The sequence below is a fragment of the Zosterops lateralis genome (assembly GCF_965231275.1).
Source record: "Zosterops lateralis genome assembly, chromosome: 26".
Classification (NCBI taxonomy): Eukaryota; Metazoa; Chordata; class Aves; order Passeriformes; family Zosteropidae; genus Zosterops; species Zosterops lateralis.
The window spans coordinates 6,156,639-6,177,543 of NC_139786.1; the positions used below are offsets into that span (position 1 = coordinate 6,156,639).

Below are 20,905 nucleotides of genomic sequence, written 5' to 3' on the forward strand. Positions count from 1 at the left end.
GCTTTCTCTAATCATTTCTGCTGTTCTGCTCCACATATTCCAGTCATCCTCTCCTCCCAAATATTCCAGGAAAACACCTCGCTGTGCCCAGTTTTTGATGAGAGCAGACAGAACTGAAGACAGAACTGAAGCCACAGAGCCCACAGCTTTGGGTCACAATGGATCCCTGCCCACAACTGCTCGGGTTTCCTTAAGGAATGAAGTCACCAGCTGCAGGCATGTCCCTGTATCCATGTGGGAATGTGGCTCCCTGCTGCCCTCCCCTTCCCCCCACACACGTCCAGTGTCCCAGCCACCCTCATTGGCCCAGAACGTGTCTCCAAGGCCTGGAGCTGGGATCACATCATCACCCTGAGCAATAACTCGCTGCTGACTGTTTCCTGGGAGGAAAGGAAAGGCAGGAAGGAAAAACAACGGCTCAAAATTTCCACTCATGACAAGAAAAAAAAAAAAAAAAAAAAGGGGAAATAAAAAGAAAGGGTGAATCAGAGGAGCTGGTTCATTCAGGAACACGGAATTCTACAGAGCAACGAGGACCTGACCTCTGTAGCAGGAGCTTTTATGCTCTTTATTTATTTGTTGTGGGACAGTTTGGCATAAACAGAGGCAGAGTACGTGACAACATTCCTGACTTTTTGTTCTGAGCTGCATCAACCTGGCAGAGGCCTGAAATCCAGTGGGTCCCACTGGGCACGTTGGTGCTCCTTGGCCTGGATCCAGCCGTGTCCCCCTGCACTGGGGGTCCATGGAAGCAGCCCTGGGGCTGGCATCAAAGGACACCTCTGGGCACCTGTGAACTCCTTGTGCCAGGGGAGGACAACAAGGCTTCACCAGTGAGGGATTGAGGGATCCCTGGATGGACCAGGGGAGAGCAGGTAAAGCCATGGGGGATGGATGGAGGGAGGGAGGGAGGGATGGATGGATGGATGGATGGATGGATGGATGGATGGATGGATGGATGGATGGATGGATGGATGAGAGATGGAGGGATGGATGGATGAGAGATGGAGGGATGGATGGATAGAAAGATGGATGGACAAACTGACAGCAGGATGGATGGATGGATGGGTAGGTGGATGGATGGATGGATGGACGGACGAACTGACAGCAGGATGGACAGCAGAATGGATGGCAGAGTGGATGGAAGGATGGATGGACAGACAGATGGATGGATGGATGGATGGATGGATGGATGGATGGATGGATAGATGGATGGGTGGATGTACGGATGGATGGATGGATAGATGGACGGATGGATGGGTGGATGGACGGATGGATGGACTGACAGCATGGACGGCAGGGTGGATGGCAGGACGGACAGCCGCAGGGACAGACAGACTCACCGCCCGCTCCCGGCCGGTGCGGGCTCAGCCACACGTGACCTCAGGCCCCGCCCCCGCGCTGCCAAAGGGGCGTGGCCTCTCAGCTCCGGGGGCGCTCAACGCGTTGGGGGCGGGGCCAGACGTGACGCCACGCGCGCCGGACCAATGGGAGCGCGGCCCAGCGGGGCGGGCGCGGCCACCATTGGCCGGCGGTGATGTCAGGGCGGCGCTGGGCGGGGCCCGGCGGGGCAGAGCGCGGGGCGGCGGAGGAGCCGCGGGTGCGGGAAGTGAGCGGCACCGGGGACACGGGACCGGCACCGGGGGACACGGGACCGGCACCGGGGACACGGGACCGGCACCGGGGGACACGGCAGCGGGCGGGACCGGCACCGGCACCGCGGGGACACGGGCAGCGGTACAGCGGGGACACGGGCAGCGGTACAGCGGGGACACGGCACCGCGGGCTCACGGGCAGCGGTACCGCGGGGACACGGGCGCTTGGCGGGGGCACGTTGGGGACACGGGCGCTCGGCGAGGGGACCGGCCGGGCGGCAGCTCCGCTCCGGTCCGAGCATCCCCGCGGGGATCCGCGCCGGGCTCTGCGGGCGCTGCGGCAGCTCCGGCGCTGCGGCAGCGGGAGGCGGGAGGAGCCCCGGCCGCGGGGATCGTCCTGCGGGTCCCTCCAGGTGCCCCTTCCGGAGCGCGGCTCTGCCCCCGCGTCCCCCGGCTCAGCCCGGGGGTGCCCAGGCTGGGGGAGGGCAGCCGGGGATGGCGGGGGGTACGGCCGAGCCTGACCCGCGGCATCTCTCGGGGAAACTGCTGGAGCCGCTGCCGCGGGACCCCACCGATTTCCCCCGTGTGTTTCAGGTGAAAGGCGAGTTCGTGGAAATCCCCGTTAAATCCCGGCTGTCCCAGTGCCGGCCCCCGCCCAGCGCCGGCAGGAACCTTCACCGGGACCTGCCGATACTCTGGGCCGGAACTGTGCTCGCCTCGTGCTGCTGGGCGAGAAAGTCTTCTGGGGGAGGAGGAGGACGGCAGTGACACTGGAAGCCTGTTCTGGCAGAAAACCCTCCGGAGCCTTCAGACGGGAATTCTGCACAGGGACGGTGCCACTGCAGGAAGTGGCAAAGCCCTGGTGGCGAGAAGAGCCTGAGTGGGATCATCTCTAAAAGCCAAGTCCTCTCCTTTAGCATTTCCTTCAAGCTGCCGTGTCCTTCACTTCATCTGCTTCTCCCTCTGCCCCGTCACCACTGCAGGAAGAGATGCACTAAGGGAGGGAAGCTCGGCTCCTGCCTGGGCGGCTCTGCACCGCACAGCGCTGGAGAGGAGCAGAGCCCGAGGGCATTGCTGCCCCTCCCAGCTCTTGCCGTGTCCCCTGTCGCCCTGTGCCCCGTGTCCCCTGGCCCTGGGCGCTGCTTGATGGGGATCTCTGCTACAAGAGCAGCAGCCTCTGCACTGCCGGGCGGGCGAGCGGGGCTGGCACGGCTCACTCCTGGATGCTGGGGAGGCCGTGGGGGATAAGCTGCTGGCAGAAGATCCCTCCTGGAGCAGCTGCTGGCTGTCAGCCCACCGAGCCAAGGGTCAGCGGAGCCTGTCCTGCAGCATGACTTCCAAGCTGGAGCAGAAGGAGATCCCCCAAGCCAACGGGGCCGTGGTGCCCGGGGACTGCCTGGCCGGCCCGGAGCCCTCGGAGTTCCTGGGCTCTGCCAGCCCCGGGGTGGAGGTGGTGGTGCTGGAGTCCCGGGCCAACGCCAAGGGGGTGCGGGAGGAGGACGCCCTGCTGGAGAACGGCAGCCAGAGCAACGAGAGCGACGACACCAGCACGGAGCGGGGCCCCGAGCCCGCCTCGCCCCTCAAGGAGACCTCGTTTTCCATCGGCCTCCAGGTGCTCTTCCCCTTCCTGCTGGCAGGCTTTGGCACGGTGGCTGCTGGGATGGTGCTGGACATTGTGCAGGTAGGGTTGGAGCTCCCCTGGGCTGGGCTCTGCGTCCTGGCCCTGCACATCGGGCCTCTGTGGGGTAAAGGGGTGCCAGGGCTGGTTCAGCAGCAGGGAGGGGTGAGAAAACAATTCCCTGGGGAGGGGGAGATGGGGAGCCCTCCATCACCTTGTCCCCAGCCTGGCTGTGTAAATTAAATTCAGTTAATTGAAGGAGATGAGAGGGATGTGTGGGATGAAGGAAGGAGAGGACACTGGCTCAGAGGAGAAGCTTCTGCCTGGGAACTGAGAGCAGCACCCTGTGCTGGACAAAAATCCCTTCCCTGCTCTGCCTGGTGACATCCCTTCCTCCCGTCCCTTTCCCACCTCAGTGCTCGCTGTGCTGTTCCAGGCTCGTGCCAGGCAGGTTAATGTTTCTCTCAGTGTTTGCCAAACCATGTGGCTCATTCCAGAGCTTCCTGCACCACTTCCTTGTGCTCTGGAGGCATCCAGGGATGACAGGGCTAATGGAGAGAGCTGTGAGGCTGATTTTCAGGCAAGGCCAGCGGGGAGGGAGCTGGCAGTTACCTCTGGATGCAAACCAAGGTGTTCCCAGTGGCAGGTGACACTGTGGGGATGTGCCAGCGCGGTTGTGTTTCCATGTGGGAAACTGAGGCTCCTGTGCTGGTCTCCACCACGTTCCCCAGGCGTGCCTGGCACCAGATCAGCTTCTCCTTTGCCCTCAGTGCCAGGCTGGGCACAGCCTCCCATCCTGAGGCACAAAACTGGGCTCATCCATAGGTTCTGTGGCACTCCTGGGATGGGGACTCAGCCCTTTGGCAGCCAGAAATGCTCTGCTTGGAGCTGCTGTGTCTGCTGGGCTGAGGTAAACAAGCCCTGGTGGTGTGGGCAGAGAGAGGCTCCAGTGTCAGCCCCGTGTGCTGCTGGCAGCTGGGATCAGCACACTGCTGGGAAGTCACAGGGGGGTTTTTTTTGGGATTTGTGGGTGGTCAGGCAGACACTCCTGGTGCTGTCCTGCCTAGAGCAGCCATTTCCCTGCATGCCTTTGAGCTCTGCTCATCCTTGTGGCCTCTCCTGGTGGAACCTGGGAGAGCTGGAAGTGACTCCAGACAGGAAAGGCTGGACGGGGGAAATTAATCCGGGGGAGATTTCCCAGAATCGAGGTGGGGTTTTTTGAAAAAAATAAGGACATTTTGAGCGTGTTTTCCCTTCACAACGTCCCTGCAAACTCATGCCTGGCTCTGCTGGAAGTTCCCCAAAGTGATTTGAGCCCAACCTAAAGTTTTTCCTGGAGCAGGCACAGCCCTTGTGGGCAGGCAGGGCTGGGAGGCTGTGGCTGTGCTCTTCTGCCTGGATTATAGTGGCCTTTAGGAATAAAACTTTGTAATTCCTGTTTCCCACAGCAGCTCAGCCTGTGCTGCCAACAGCTCCAACTCCCTTCAGCCTTGGGATTTAATTAGCCACAGGGTGGGGAAGGGGGATGGTTCTTCCAGAACCTCCAGCAGACCCAGGTCCAGTTCACCCCTCCAGACACTGGGATCGTGGGCACATCCTGTCTGCTCTGTTTACCTCCCTAAAAACCAGCTCATTTCTGCACTTCTGTGCTTCTCAGAAGGGCTGTTACAGGGGTTTTAACAGCTCCGTGTCCTAAACTGAAATTCTTATTTCCTATTTCCCTCTTTTTTTTTTTTTCTTTTTGGTCTTTTTTAGTTTAGGGTGGCTTTTTTTTGTTTTTTTTTTTGGTTTGGGTTTTTTTTTGCCTGCCCTCCCCCAGCAGCCTGGCTGTGGTTGTCTCCGTGCAGCCACACTGTGGGCACTCCTCTCCACAGGGAGCTTTGTTCCCTGCAGGAGCCACCAGGACCTTGGAGCCCCTCACAGCCTCCCAGTTGTTGTTTAACATTTTATATTAAGAAAGCTGGCAGGAGCCCACGGGTCCTGCTCTTTGCAGCCAGCGAGCTGCTGAGCTCTGCAGAAACCTCCTTGTTTTCCTTCCCCAAAGATGGCTTTTCTTCCTTTCTCCAGGAGCAGCCCTGCCTTGCTCAGGGAGGCTCCAGCCTCCCCTGAAACTTTATTTACAAAGCCAGGCTTGGGAGAAGGTGATGGAGAGCTTGAACTGGTGCCTGATCCTGCCCCTGGGAGCTCTGGAGGTTGTGCACGGCCAGTAATGACAATGCTGCTCTGGTCAAGTGGCTCTGGTGACACCCAGCTCGTCCTGGGTCCTGCCAAGGGGAGCTGGGCTGAGGGACTGACCCTGGACAGGCACCAAAACCATCCCAGAGCCTCCTAAAAATAGCCTGGGGAGAGCTGAGCTGGGCTCAGCTCCTGGAGGTGCCTTAAAAGAGGCACAGCCTGAGCTGGGTGAGGAATTTCAGGTTCTTCTCTCAGCACTGAGCTCAAATCACACAGAATCCCAGAATTTAGGCTGGGAAATCTTTCCAGGATCATGGAGTCCCAGCTGTGCCCCATCCCCACCTTGTCCCCAGCCCAGAGCTCTGAGTGGCACCTCCCTGGGCACCTGCAGGACTCCAAACCTCCCTGGGTAACCTCAGGAGCCTCATCCTGCAGCAGGGAGAGCCCTGTGGTTGTGAAATAGCTGAGAGACCTTATCTGTGCCCCTGAGAGTCAGCTTGGCATAAAATCCCAGAGGCTTTGGGTTGGAGTGACCTTAAAGCTCATCCCATCCCATGGCAGGGACACCTTTCCCCATCCCAAAATGCTCCAAGCTGAATCCAGCCTGGCCTTGGACACTCCCAGGGATGGGGATCCACAACCTCTCAGGGCAACCCCACCCTCCCCTGGTCTTACCCAGCTGGCAGAAATACCAGGAGGATTTTTATTACTGGAAAAAGCACCTTTTCCCTTTGAGGAAAAATGACCCCAAGTTCATCCATCTCAAGCCTGCTCCCACTTTTCTCACCTGGCCATTTCTCAAGTGCAGCTTGAATCTGGTGTGACAAAGCACCAGGAAACTGCAGCTTGTTGGCTCAGAGGTGAAGGGGGGAAAACAAACACAACACAAGGGAAGTCCTTCCTCCCAGGAAGCTGTTAGGCAGGCAGGTAAATGGATATTTGCTGATGCCTTTCCTTGTCCTGGAGAGAAATCCCTGTCCCTGGTGAGGATGGCACTGCCATGGAGAGAAATCCCTGTCCCTGGTGAAGGTGACACTGCCAAAGACACAAATCCCCTGGTGACCCTGGTGACAGGGTGGCACTGCCAGGGAGGGCTCAGTGAGGGCTGGAGCCTGGCACAGGTGACATTTGCAGGTGACATTTGCAGTCCAGCACATCCCCAGCTGGGATTCCTGAGCTATCAGGGACTGTGGCAGGGTGGGAAACAGGAGAGATTTTGGGCACTGGCAATAAAATCAGGGCAGTGAGGTTTGGGCAGCTTTAAAGAGTGTTTTTAAATGGCATTAAATATTTTTTTTTTAATTTTTATTTTGGAGCAGTTTTGTGTTTTCAGCTGCTCCCCTGTAAGACTGTTTTTACTCCCCTGCAATTACTCTTTGGTTTTTTTTCATAAATAACCATGGTTGCCTCTATGCCTCAGCCCAGGGCAGCTGGAGAGGCAGAGAGTGGGGAAATGCCTGAGTTCACACAGGTAGCAGGGAAAGGTGGGCTCAGTGGGCTGGGATTTGGATCAAAATACATATTTATATTTGCAAGACACACACATAGGAAAGGCTCTCAGCTGTGACCGACCAAACTTCAGCACTCAAACCTGCCAAAAACTGCAAGTATTGGGCAAAGCCTCTCCATCTTCCCCTGTTTTGGCCTCTGGATGTGTAAACATTTTGTCACTGGTGACTCTTTGGGGATTTTTCACTGAAAGTTGCTGGCTCAGGGCGGGTTGGTTTTTTTTTTTCAGCCCAGCAGTATCGTGTGGTCACTGCTGCAAATGTCAGGAGTGGGAAAAGCACTGCAGAATTCCAGGTGTGGCAGCAGGGAGGGCACTGGGATGTCTGCACAGGGCAGGGCCTGGTGTCAGGGGTGACCATGAGTGGGTGACACTGTTTCATGGTTCTGTTTAATGCTTTTATTTAATTTTATTTAAAAATGTGTAAAATATCATTTTAATATATTATTAATACCAATTTATTATTTAATAATTATTTGATTGATTAATTAATAATTTGATTTATTATTTAATTTATTATTATTATTTAATATTATTTAAAATATTTTATTTATTTATGCTTTCACCCTGCAGCACTGGGACGTGTTCAAATACGTGACTGAGGTGTTTATCTTGGTTCCTGCTTTGCTGGGCCTCAAGGGGAACCTGGAGATGACCCTGGCATCTCGTCTATCCACAGCTGTGAGTGTGCAGGGAGCTCAGGATACCTGATTTGGGAGAGTTTGTGTGTCTGGGCAGGAAAAATCCCCCAAATTCCCTGTGTGGTGACCCTGGCATCACCTGTCCACAGCTGTGAGTGTCCAGAGAGTTCAGGAGGGACAGGGATACATGATTTGGGAGGGTTTGTGTGTCTGGGCAGGTAAAACTCCCCAAATTCCCCGTGTGGATGACAACAGGCCCCCGAGGCTGAGGTTCAGCCGTGCTGGGAAGGTGTTCTCACCCTGCTGGGCTGATGGGATTTGAAGGATTAATGGTCCTTAAGCTTTGCTGACAGTTCAGTTCCTGCTGCTGGGGGCTGGCTGGGATCCAGCTCTTCCACCAGGAGCTGGGAGCAGGAATGTCAGAGCAGGCTGGCAGGAGCCAGGGGAGGAGGAGGGAGCCTGGGCACAGCTGTGAGGCACAGAGGAGCTGCCAGGGGGACTGACAGGCTCTTCAAGTGATGGGGAGCACAGCTGGGCTCTGATCCTGCTGGAATTCACCCTGAGGGTCCCTGAGGGCTGGGGCAGGCTCTGGCAGCTCCGCAGAGCACTGTGTGAGCACAGGGATTGCTCTGTGGCTCCCCTGGAGCTGAGCAGGGCCCCAAACCCTCTCCTGACATCCCTCCTCCTGTAAAGCATCCCCAGCCCCATGTCCCTGTGTCCCCGTGGGATTGGGATCTTCCACTGGAAGGAGTTCTGTGCTGATGCACCCCACACCCCCAGCAGGGGCTTCCAAATAGGGAAAGAGTTTCAGTTCACCTTTAGGACATTTTAGGAAGTTTAATTGGAAAGTTCTGTGATTTTCTCATTGGAATTGGCCTGGAGCCAGCACAGGAGTGTGGATTGGGCTCCAAAAATGTAACTCAGAGTCTGTTGTTCATCTCATTGGGCCAAGAGCCAAAAAGCCCACCTGAACTATTGAGTACTAAAGAGAGAGAACAAAGAAACTCCATCTTTTCGAGGTATTGTAGCAAGTAGGAGACTTGCCTCTATACTGTGCTCAGCTTTGCCTTTGTTTCTGCATTATTTTCCTTTTTTATTAAAACCTTTTTCATTTTTCAAGCCACACTCCATCATGCCCTCTCACTAATTGATTTTTGCCCTTCTCTGCCAGGCTGGACCCTCAGAGGTGTGGGTAACCCCCACAGGGTTCTGTGCCTGCTGCCAAGGTTTGAACCCCTGTGGGATGGGAATTCCCAAGGGAAGGCCCTGCAGGAGTCAGCCTGGGCACTGCTGGTGTTCCTCAGCCCAAGGAGCTGCTGGGGAAGAGCTCAGTGAGGAGGAGGAGTGGAGAACAAACCCTGCTGGGCTCCTTCCCTTCCCCTCAGCCCTGCCCTTGCTGCAGGAGGAGGCACAGCAGAGCTGCAGGGGTTGGCTCTGCTCTGCCAGGACCTTCCCAGTGGAGGTGGTGCTGTGGCTGCTGCTGTGCCCAGGCTCTGGGAGGACAGAGCTGCTGGGCCCAGCTGGGGCAGCCTGCAGGGACAGAGGCTGAGCTTTGTTTGCCCCCTTGCTCTGGGAAACAAGTCCCTTTGTTCCAGCTCCTCCCCATTGTTGGGATCAGGACAGGACCCTCGCTGTCCCAGCCACAGGGACCTTCTCCCTGCTGGCCCTGGCCACCTCCAGGGGGACAAAGGCACGGCTGGCACCTCTCTGTCCCTTCCTGGGGCTGGCAGGGGCAGTTTTTTTGGCAGAGGAACCAGCCTGTGGCCGAGTGAGGAATGCAGAACTTTGGTCAGTCCACCCTGGTGGCTGCAGGAGGGTCACGGGGACACCAGCACAGGGAGCTCCTGTCCCCAGGCTGCCCCTGGGCTGGGACCAGCCAGGCTTTGGCCTCTGCCCTCCCTCCTGTGCCTGTGAAATCATAGAATCATTGGGATCATCCAGGTGCCTCCCCGTGCCTGTGGCAGGAGGATTTCTGGTCCCAGGTGTGTGTGGGGAGCTCCCCGGGCTGGATCCCAGAGCTCCTCTCCTCAGGGGAGCAGCCTAATTTTTTGGGTTTCTAATTAGTGCTGCTTTAAGGCATCTCAGAAATTCCTTTCACAGTTAAGAGGCACAACCCTCCCCTCAGTTAAAGGATTAAACCCCCGTTGCCCAGTGACTACAGCAAGGTTATGCTAATCCCAGCCTAATTGCCATGTGGCTGGAATTTTAAGGTCAGGCTTCATATGGAGCTCAAATTCCTGTGCTGGATGTGCTGCTCCAGTCAACTTTTTGTTGGTTTCTCCCCCCCCATTCCTTCCTTCCTCCTCCTCTCTGCCCAGAATGATTTGCCCCAGAGATAGGGAATCTCAGCTCTCAAAGCACATCCAGCAAGGAGAGCAGGGGGATTAATTCATCAATGATTTCATGTTTTCTTTTCCACCTGAGAGGAGGAAATTGCTACTGTGCTGTTCTGCACAGGTTTGGTGCTCTCAGGGAGCACCTCCAGATTGCATTTCCCACTCCAGTGTTTGAGCCTCTCCCTTGTTCCATGACTTCATCAGCTTCTAATGATGCAAATTGGAAATAAATTATCCATGAAGACTCTGGAGGTGGCAGGGAGGAGCAGAGCTGCTGCCCTGCAGTGATTCCTCTGGAATTTTTTTGGATCCTACCCCAGGATTCAAACCAATTTCCATCTCCTGCTTATCCCAATCAGCATCACAGGTGCCAGGTGAGCCCTGTGCCACACTGCCCTGTCCTTTCTGTGTCCCCAGCCTTGTTTGCTCAGCTTTTCCCAGGAGCAGGAGGGTTTGCTGCCAGCTCTGCCCCACGTGCTGCTGCTCCAGGCTGAGCCGAGCCTCTGCCCCCCTGGCCTGAGGGGCAGCCTGACCCCAGCCAGGGTCAGCCCTGCAGTGAGTTCCATGAAAAATGCAGCTTTTGGCTGCTTTTGCAACATTCCCATCGGATTTTTTTGGTTGATGTTGATTCCCCTTCACACTCCCTTTGCTGCTGGTTTGTTCCCCTGTAAGAGCTGAGGGTTTGGGGTCCTCTCCTGCCCCTGGCACACAGGGATGTGGCTGTGAGCAGGTGTGAAGGGCTTGTCAGGCTTTAATGGTGTCTCATTTCCTCTCACAGGCTAATATTGGCCAAATGGATACACCCAAAGAGCTCTGGAAGATGATTACAGGGAACATGGCTCTGATACAGGTCAGGAGGGGAAGGGGAATATTTACAGCTGGGGCCAGCCCAGCTCTGACAGGTGTGGGAGGTTCAAATTCCTGGGTTTTGCTGTTTGCTGTCAGTATTCTGTGTCTGATGAGGAGGAAGTGGCACCTTTGTGGCCCTGCAGGTTGGACTGGGTGTTTCCATGCTGGATTCTGATCCCCCTGGGTGGGGTTTCCCTCACAGAATAAAATCATAGAATGGTTTGGGTTGGAAGGGACCTCAAAGCTGATCCATTTCCCATGGGCAGGGACACCTTCCACTATCCCAGGCTGCTCCAACCTGGGCACTTCCACCCTAACCCTAATTTAATATTTTTAACTGAGCACTGTAAAAATAACTCAAAAGATAAATAAATGTTACTGTGATGATCTATGCCCAGACATTAAGAATTTTCTCTCTCTACATTGTTTTATTCACAATGGCCTTCAAATCACAGGAGACAATGATCCCAGTTCATTTCCTCTCTTTTCAGCTCACGTTGCTGGATTTCTGAATCAGTGCTCACCCCATCCTCCCCCCCAGACCATCCTCATGTATAAATCAAGTCCAGTCATTGTTAAATCATGTATAAATCAAGTCCAGTCAAGTCCAGTCCATCATCCAGAGCAGATTCTGTGTGAACCTTGTCCAGAACTTCTCTGTCACCCTTCTCCACACCCTGGGCCAGTTCTGGTGTCTTGGTGACCCTCTGTGCTCTCCATCCCCAGGTCCAGGCCACCGTGGTGGGTTTCCTGGCCTCAATTGCAGCCGTGGTGTTTGGGTGGATCCCAGATGGGCACTTCAGCCTGGCCCACGCTGTGCTGCTGTGTGCCAGCAGTGTGGCCACTGCCTTCATCGCCTCGCTGGTCCTGGGTGAGAGTCCCCCCTCCTGGGTGCTGAGAATGTCACCCCCTGGAACCCTGGGCACTGGGATTGTCACCTCTTGGAGCCCTGGGTGCTGGGAATTTTACATTTTCTGTGCTGACAGAAATTTAGATTTTCTATGTCAGCAGTGTGGCCACTGCCTTCATAACCTCGCTGGTCATGGGTGAGAGTCTCCTCCTGTGCAGTGGGAACTTCACTTCCTGGAACCCTGGGCACTGGGAATGTCACCTCCTGGAACCCTGGGCACTGGGAATTTCTCCTCCTGGAACCCTGGGCATTGAGAATTATAGATTTTCTGTGCTGACGGAAATTTAGGCTTTCTTTGCTGCTGTGTGCCAGCAGTGTGGCCACTGCCTTCATCGCCTCCCTGGTCCTGGGTGAGAGTCACCTCGTGGAACCCTGGGCATTGAGAATTTCAGACTTTCTGTGCTGACAGGCACTGACCCCCTAGAAAACACTGCATTTAACCTGAGACCTTAGAAAAGGCTTCCAAAATAGCACTGAGATGGTGGGTGTGTAGTTTGAATAGAAGGGTGTGATATCACATAGCAGAAAACTTAAAGTTTAAGTTATATATCTAAAAAATAATAATTTAATGTATATATTACCATATATACTATAATATTAGATACTATTATATGCTATTACATATATAATGTATACTATATGTTACTATATATACTATTACATACTATTATATACTATTATATATACTATAATATATATATTACTATACTATTACTATAATATACTATTATATGCTATTATGTACTATATATGTTAATATATTATATATATAATATATCTATTACTACATATACTATATATGTAGACTAATATATTTTATATACAATATATACTATAATATGTATATTACTATATATTACTATAATATTATAGTTATACCGTCTCAAGCATTTAATCCCAACTCTAACAACAACAAAAAAAGATAAAAACCCAACAAATTTAATGGTGCCCCATGTGAGGATTGAACTCATGACCAGTCACCCCCGCTGTACAGCTCTTCCTTGACCTTATCCTGATTTTTGGGTTTTTTTTCCCCTCTTTGTGGCTGCAGGCATGATCATGATCGGGGTGATCATCGGCTCCAGGAAGATGGGGATCAACCCTGACAATGTGGCCACGCCGATCGCTGCCAGCCTGGGGGACCTCATCACGCTGGCCCTGCTCTCAGGGATCAGCTGGGGCTTGTACAAGGAGCTGGGTGAGGAGGAGCAGCAGGAAAGCCTTGGTCACTGTCTGTGGGCTTGATATTTCTGAATCTGAAAGACTTTTAGCTTGCTAGCAGGATAAAAATCTTTCAGAGTCAGAAATATCAGGCCCACACCTGCCTGCTCCTTGCTGTGTCTCCCTCTCATCCCACCTTCCTCCTCTCTGTCCTCTGGCTGGGTGGGATTCCTGCTCTGGAGCTCTCTCAGTTTGGGTTAGAGGTGGGAATGGATCTGCTCACTGCCTTGTACATCTCCTCCTCTCCAGGTGAGGTGCTCAGGGAGAGGTTGGCCCCTTCCAGGTGCTTGGCTGGGGCTGGAGCAGTGGGAGAAGCAGATTTGAGTTCCGTCTGCTGAGCTGGGGATCCTCGGGGCAGGGCTGCAGCTAGAGACTCCCAATTTCCTCCTCCTTCCTCCTCCTTCCTCCTCCTTCCTCCTCCTTCCTCCTCCTTCCTCCTCCTTCCTCCTCCTTCCTCCTCCTTCCTCCTCCTTCCTCCTCCTTCCTTCCCTGGGATGTGGGGCTGTGACTCAGCCGGGTTCATCCAGGGGTGAGGGAAAGCAGCACTGGGAGATCCTGCCCAGGAGTGGGAGGTGGGGATGAGCACCTGGAATTGCAGAGATCTTGTCACTAGACAGACACAAAAGAACTACACTCACACTGTCAGTGTTAGAGTGAAAAAGAAGGAAGATTATTTGGGATTTTGACTTGCATAGTTTTTGGAGTTTGATCAGGGCTTGGGCAATGAGGTTGACACCTCTCTGACCCCACTGGTCAAACCAGATGTCTATCAATTGCCCTTCCTCAGAGAGGAACGTGAAAAACATCCACTTGTTTATGTTACAATGCGTAAGAACTCCAATACAAAAAATGCAAATATCAAAAACCTAAAAAATCAGAGTAGCAAGATCTCACTCACTCAGATCTGCTGGGAAACAGAGCCCAGTGTTTCAGTGTCACCCCTGTGGGCACCCCTGGGAGAAGGAACCACCAGAGAGTTGTCCTGCAGAGCCAAGCCAGGTTTCCCTGCCCTTCCTGGAGCTCCTGAAGGACTTGGCTTTGATTTCTCTGCTTCTCCTTCATCTTCCCAGAGAGCAAAGCCTACGTGAACCCCTTGGTGTGCGCCTTCTTCATCTCCCTGCTGCCCATCTGGGTGATCATCGCCAAGAGGAATTCGGCCACGCGGGAGGTGCTGTACTCGGGCTGGGAGCCCGTCATCATCGCCATGGCCATCAGCAGGTGGGGCTGGGCCCTGCCCCAAACCCTCCCCAGGGTGGGAATTCCAGCCCTGTGGGTTTCTTGTCTGTTTTTCTTCCTGTCAGAGCCAGGATTAACACGTGAGAGTTGCAGTTTCATGTTTGGACTCAGTGTTTATTAGTTCTTTATCTATATGGCAGTCTCACGAGTCTAACTAACAAGGTAGAAAATGGAGGTGCCTCTAACTCTTTCCAAGGTTATTGAAGTGCTAATCACACAATAAGGAGGTGACACCTCTATTATTTATACTTTTGAGCCAATAATGACCACCCAAGGCCCGCAATGCAGACCTTCTTCACCCAGTTAGAAAAAAACACCCAAAACCAAGAAGAAGAAGGTGAAGAAGAAGGACTTAGACAAAGCCTTAAATCCTCCATTTTGCCGTATATATATTACTGTGTCCTAAACCCCCAAATTCTAAGTTTTTCACCCCTGTGAGATCAAACAATTCTATTCAAACTACACACCCATAATCCCAGTGAGGACCACTGACCACAGAGTTTTGGCATATGATGAAGCCTGCATAAATAAATAATGCTCTGAAAGGTCTTTGAAGTGATCCCACCCCTCCCAAAATCCAGCACTGACCTCCCTGATCTCCCCCTGCAGCGTTGGGGGCCTGATTTTGGACAGGACGGTGTCGGACCCCAACTTTGCTGGCATGGCAGTTTTCACACCAGTCATCAATGGTGAGTCCTGCCCCACCCCTGGGACTGGCATTCTCTGGGATTTCAGCACAATAATTCTCTTTTTAGGGTGCCAGGGATGCACAGGTTTGGCTGCTCCTGTGCCACCCTTTCAGGTGAAAGGCCTGGGAGGCTATTCCCTAAAAAACCCCACATTTTTGTAGACTTCTTCATTTCCTTAGCAGACCAAAAGAGACTCTTCTCTCTAAAAGAACTGATTAAAGACTATTTTATAGGTGGTGAACTGACCCTGAAACCATCACACTTTATTCCTCCTGTCTGGTGGAACACCCCCATCTTCCAAAATATTTGCCTTGTGGCACCTGGCAGCACAAAGATTTTTATTTGTGCCTTAAGAGTCAGGAAATCTGGTTCTGGCATAAAGTGTCCACCTCCTTTCTGCCTGATGAACCCCAAAAACTCATTTTTTTAATTTTTTTTTTTTTTTTTTTTTTTTTTTTTTTTTTTTTTTTTTTTTTTTTTTTTTTGCAATAGGTGGAGCCCAGTGCATCTTGTGCTGGTGGTTTCCACAGTTTCACGTGGAAAAATAATGGTTTTGCAATTGCTGTGTCTGTTTTGGTGCCTGACTCATCATTTTTGTTTCATATATTTCTTCCACCCTGAGCTGCAGTGACAGAACTGCTTCAGTTTCACTCAGGGGCCTGAGGAGGGACAGCCACAGCTTTGTCCCAGCTGCAAAATTAGAATTGGGGTCAGAAGCCAGACTGTCCTACATAATTCCAGGCGCTTGCAGATCTGCTGGCTGCTGAGAGAAGCTCCTGGAGGTGTCTGGGATGTGCCCTGAGCTCTGTTTGTGCCCTGCAGGTGTTGGTGGCAACCTGGTGGCAGTGCAGGCCAGCCGCATCTCCACCTACCTGCACATGAGTGGGGTGCCAGGAGACAGCCCTGGGACGGCCCCTAGGAAGTGTCCCAGCCCCTGCAGCACCTTCTTCAGCTCAGGTACAGCTTTGGGGTGCAGGGGTTGGTGCCAGCTGAGCTCCCTGTGGTTGTGCCTGGAGTTTTGTCACAGTTTGTCACAGCCCAGGGGGGCTCAGCCCTGCTCGGGGCAGTTCTGGGCTTGGTGTGGGGCTGGAGCTTCCCTTGGGTGGGGGAAATGTGGGGGTGGAATGTCCTGAGCTGGAAGGGACCCAGAGGATCACAGGAAATCCTTCCAGCATTGTGGAGTCCCAGCTGTCCCCCATCCCTGTCCTGGAGGACATGAAATGAAGGACACGCAGTCAGTTGTCAGAGCAAAAAAAAAAAAGCAGTTTATTTTGGGTTTATATAAATTCTGAACAGTGACCAAGGATTGGACAAATGAGGTTGACACCTCTCCAACCACACTGGTCAAACTAGAAGCTCATCAAGAGAAGAATGATAAACAATCACTTTGTTGACCTAAAAGTCTGTAAGAAACTCTACTATAAAAAAGCCAACAGCAAAAGACAAAAAACCTCAAGGTGACACATCCCCACCTTGTCCCCAGCCCAGAGCTCTGAGTGGCACCTCCCTGGGCACCTGCAGGACTCCAAACCTCCCTGGGTAACCTCAGGAGCCTCATCCTGCAGCAGGGAGAGCCTTGTGGTTGTGAAATAGCTGAGAGACCTTATCTGTGCCCCTGAGAGTCAGCTTGGCATAAAATCCCAGAGGCTTTGGGTTGGAGTGACCTTAAAGCTCATCCCTGACTGGGTTGGAAGAGACCTCCAAGGTCATTGAGTCCAACCCTAACACCTCAACTAAATTATGGCACCAAGGGTGATCCAGTGCAGCTCCTGACCCTGCACAGACACCCCAAAATCCCTGCCAGGCTTTGGTGACACTTCCCAGGGTCAGGCCCAGACCATCAGACCCCTTTGAGCTTCCTTGGGACTCAGCCCAATGATAACTTAGTTGGAGAGAGAGACAACTTTGATCCAGTTGTCTGAAAAGTACTTTTAATAATACAAAAATAACAAACAATAAGCAACAAGCAAAGCAGTAACAAGGGGCTAAAGGCACAAGGCCAAAGGTGGAGTATAGGGGCACAGGGGGGTAGTTATACACTCCTGTGTGGGAGTTAAGGTGGGGTCTGAGGGAAGGGCTCCAACAGGGGAAAGAAATTAAGAATATTAAAATTCTTGCACCAAAAATCAACCTGTGATAGCACAGAAAACTGAGAACTTTCTGGTAACAATTAGCCCAGAGAGCATGTCAATCAGCCTTCTGCTTATGGCACTAAGGATGAAGCTTCCCAAGGCATTTTTCCCAGGGTTTTCCTTTTTTCCTGGGGAAACTGCTCTCTACACTTTGGGTTACAAAATCACCAAATGATTTGGGTGGGAAAAGGGACTTTAAACCTCACCCACCTCCCCCTATCCCCCAGCTTGCTCCCAAAGCTGTCCTTGGACATTCCCAGGGTGTAAACCAGGCCTGCTGTCCCCTTTGCAGACGTGAACTCCCGCTCTGCCCGTGTGCTCTTCCTGCTGGTGGTGCCCGGGCACTTGGTGTTCCTCTACACCATCCACTCCATGCAGGGGGGACACACCACGCTCACCCTCATCTTCATCGTCTTCTACATGACGGCAGCGCTGCTCCAGGTGAGCTGGGGAGCCCTGGGGGGCTGGGCTGGCCCAGGGGACACCTGCAGGGTGTCACCTGCACTGGGGACCTGCTCAGGGGTGGGGACATCTGCATCTTCTCCCTGAGACATCCCTGAGTCACTCCTTGCTGGACAGCTGGACACACAATTTCTCAATCCTGCTCTTCTTGGGGAGTTTGGAATCTGCTTTTTGTCTCTTTTAAGTCCTTTTGGTAGCCAGAGAATCTCTCCTGATTAGGAGATTAATCACCCTGTCCTGGGGGGTGATTTGGCAATTTGGTGATGAAAGGAGGATGTGGAATTTTGCAGGGAATGTGTGCCCTGTGCTGCCCTTTTCCCCTGGCAGTTCCTGGAGCTCACAGGGATGACTCTTGTGAGGGACACACAAAACCAAAGGCGTGAGAGGATCCTCTGCAGATTTCATCTGTTTTTAAATACCAACATGAGCCTCAAGCTTGTCCTGGTTCGAGCTGGATATTCAGGTGCAAAATTGAGACTTTTTGGTGGTGAGGTGCCAGTTTAAGCCCAAACTGGGTGGTGAGAGGAAGCTGAAGGAGGACAGGCAGAGGCTGTGAAGTTCACAGAGGATTTGGGATGCTCAGGGAGCCACTGAAACTCTCCAGCTCCTCTTGGAGCTGCACTTGTTGCTCTGGAGATGGAGCTGCAGAGAGCAGCACTGGGGAAGGCGGGTCCAGCTCCATTTTTTGGGATGTGGCTGTGCTTCCCTGAGCCAGGCAGGGCTGATTTGGGAATTGCAGGGCTCAGGATTTGTGATTCCCTGTGCCAGGCAGGGCTGATCTGGAATTCCAGGGCTCAGGAGCCATTTTTCCCTGGGCCAGACAGAGATGATTTGGGAATTGCAGGGCTCAGGAGCTGATGTGGGAATTGCAGGGCTCAGGATATGTGATTCCCTGGGCCAGGCAGAGCTGATGTGGGCATTGCAGGGCTCAGGAGCTGTGGCTGTCGTGGCTCTTGCAGGTGCTGATCCTGCTCTACATCGCAGACTGGATGGTGCACTGGATGTGGGGCAGGCACCTGGACCCCGACAACTTCTCCATCCCCTACCTGACAGCCCTGGGGGACCTGATTGGGACAGGGCTGCTGGCCCTCAGCTTCCATGTGCTCTGGCTCATCGGGGACCGGGACTCCGACGTGGGGGATTAAATCCCTCTGCTCCTCCTCCCCTTTGTTGTTCCTTTGCTTCCCCCTCCTCTCCCTCTCTCTCGACTTCACCTTTGATACTGGATCCTCATTATTTTCAATGGGGATTTTATGTGGTTTATATTTCAAGCCAAGTTTGTACAGAAGATCTATCTAGTTTTAGGGAGGACAAACAAACAAAAGTGTAAAGAGACAATCACCAAGTGCAATTTTCGTAGCTTTTGTGTCTGAACCAAGGCTCCAGTGAAGTTCCTGCTCAGCCAGATCATGCAGGGAGCTCCCCCTGCCCACCCTCTCGAGGTCAAGGGCTGCTTTTTGTTCGCTTCATAAGCGTTTTAAACCCTGCAGGGCCAGCTCAGGTTGGTTTGGCACCTTCTGGCCAAGGACAACCTCATGGCTGAGGGACCCCTGCCTTGGCTCCCTGAAGCTCCCACATCCAAAATTGGGGAGTGTCCGTGAGGGGGATGGTGAGGAAGGCTCCTGTGCTCACCCCAGGGATGTGAGTGAGCTCATTTACAGCCCCAGCCCCTGCCTGGGCTCTGCTGGCAGCTTCAGGCTCCTTTTGCCACCCAGCCCAGACCTCAGTGTGCTGCTTCTGCCCTGGAGAGCTGAGTTGAGCTGCTCTGAGCTTCACCCCGAGGGGCTGGGAGCTCTCCCCACCATCATCCCCCCTTCCACCTGCCAGGGATCCTCTGCAGGACCTGCCGGAGCCCTCCTGGGCTCTGGCTCCTTGTGCTGCACCATTTTCCTGGCTCTCAGCACAGCTGACCTTCCCAGAGGGGTGGATGGACAAACAGCTCCTGGGTTTTGTGCCCAGGAGGAGCATTTTTGTGGGGAGGAGCGTTTTGGTCCTGCTGTGTGTTAGGGAGAGGATGTCCACGGGCTCCCCAGGGTTTCTCTCCCTGCAGAGGTGCCAAAGAGCTGGAAGTGCAGGCACAGCTGGATGGCTGGAGCCCTATGGCACAGGAACATCTCTGCCCTGGTGTAAAACCTGGGGCTGGGGTTCAGCCCAGCTGGGAAGCCCTGGGAGTGCAGGGTTCCCTCCCCTGCTGCTTTTTGTGCTGTTCCCATCAGGGCTGGCTGCAATTCCTTCTCTTCCCGTTAAGCCAAGCTGGGAGGACAGCAAGCAAACCCCAGAGCTAGTGCACCCAGAGGGGCAAATCAAGACCAAAGTTAGTCCAGGATCATTGTCCCAGCCCAGGATTGGGGTGCAGAGCTGGGACATCCAGAGATGATGGTGCTGGAAAAGAGGGCCAGGATTCAGGAGTTCTGGAAATCCATGGGAGCAGGTGGAGCCAAACCAGGGCTCTTGGCTGCTCCAGGCCCTCTCTGGAGCTGTGGAAACCCTTCCCTGCTGCTGGAGGTCTGCAGGAGGCAGAGGTGGGCTCCAGGCTGCTCCTTCTCAGCCCCTCAGAGGAGCAGGTGTTGTATTTTTGAGATGATTTCCCCCTTTTTTTCCCTTTGCTAATCCAACATCAGGCTCTCTCCTCCTCCTCCTCCTTGCTCTGTGTCCTGTGTGGGGGCAGCTCTGACCCTCCTCTCTCCACCCTGGTGACATTTCACAGATCTCCTCCGGCCAAAGCTGTGTTCAAAGTAAAAAAAACCCAACCACAAAACCAACCCTGTCCCTGCTGTGCTGTGAACTCTCAGCCCAGGAACTTCTGCAATTCTTTCTGGAATATTCTCAGCTGCTCACCTGATTTCTCTGCCTGATGTTGAGGAATAAAGGCAAGACTTCCTTCCATTAACACTTCAGCTTTTATGGATATAGAGAGAAACTCTGATGGCCTTTGTGGTGTCACATCACCCCTCAATCCCCCAGGAAAAGATTCCCGAGAGGAGGAATCTGCCTCTCCTGGTCGGGGCTGGGGGGGGGTCTGTACCTTAAATATGGTCAAAGGTCTGCTTGGGGAATGGTCAGGGAAGAATTTAATTTAAAAATGAGGAGTATTGATGGAAAAAAACCAACAAACCACTTCCCAGTGGTTGCACTCCAATGCATGCCTACTCTACAGCTGCCTGCAGATGAAAAATCCTGGTTTACTCTTTTATTAAAGGAAAAAAAAAATAAAAAGACTGTCTTAATTATTTATAGTTCCTATAACTGACAGATGTTGACCTAATGGATAAATTATATTTGGTTAAATAAAGATGACATTTATTTATGTGGACTGTGGTGTTTTATTTTCCCTTCAGGGTTGAAGGCCTCTCTCAGGGTTTGAAGCTGATTTGAGCTCGTGCTGAAGCTCTTTTGATAGGAGAGTTACGAAAATCAAACAAATTGCAGGGCATGAAGCAAACTGTGAGTGCCAGGTGACCTCAGCCCTGCCCTTGGTCACCTCCTGGGGGCTCCCAGCAGGAATCCAGGTGTTTGTTCCCTGAATTCAAAATC

At 53.1% G+C, this 20,905-nt stretch overlaps 1 protein-coding gene across 2 annotated transcripts; it reads left to right on the top strand.

Moving 5' to 3' along the window:
* Positions 1-1,612: 1,612 nt before the first annotated feature.
* On the top strand, positions 1,613-20,587 carry SLC41A1 (solute carrier family 41 member 1). 2 transcript variants are annotated; one of them, XM_083878540.1, is made up of 11 exons: positions 1,613-1,737; positions 2,190-3,276; positions 7,469-7,576; positions 10,651-10,722; positions 11,448-11,592; positions 12,683-12,829; positions 13,923-14,070; positions 14,698-14,777; positions 15,600-15,734; positions 17,202-17,350; positions 18,331-20,587. In XM_083878540.1, the coding sequence occupies exons 2-11, from the start codon at positions 2,926-2,928 to the stop codon at positions 18,514-18,516; spliced, it is 1,521 nt and encodes a 506-aa protein (XP_083734666.1). In that variant the 5' UTR covers positions 1,613-1,737; positions 2,190-2,925; the 3' UTR covers positions 18,517-20,587. The 2 variants fall into 2 exon arrangements, with proteins under 2 accessions (XP_083734666.1, XP_083734667.1); XM_083878541.1 differs by having other exon boundaries at positions 2,190-3,207.
* Positions 20,588-20,905: the final 318 nt, after the last annotated feature.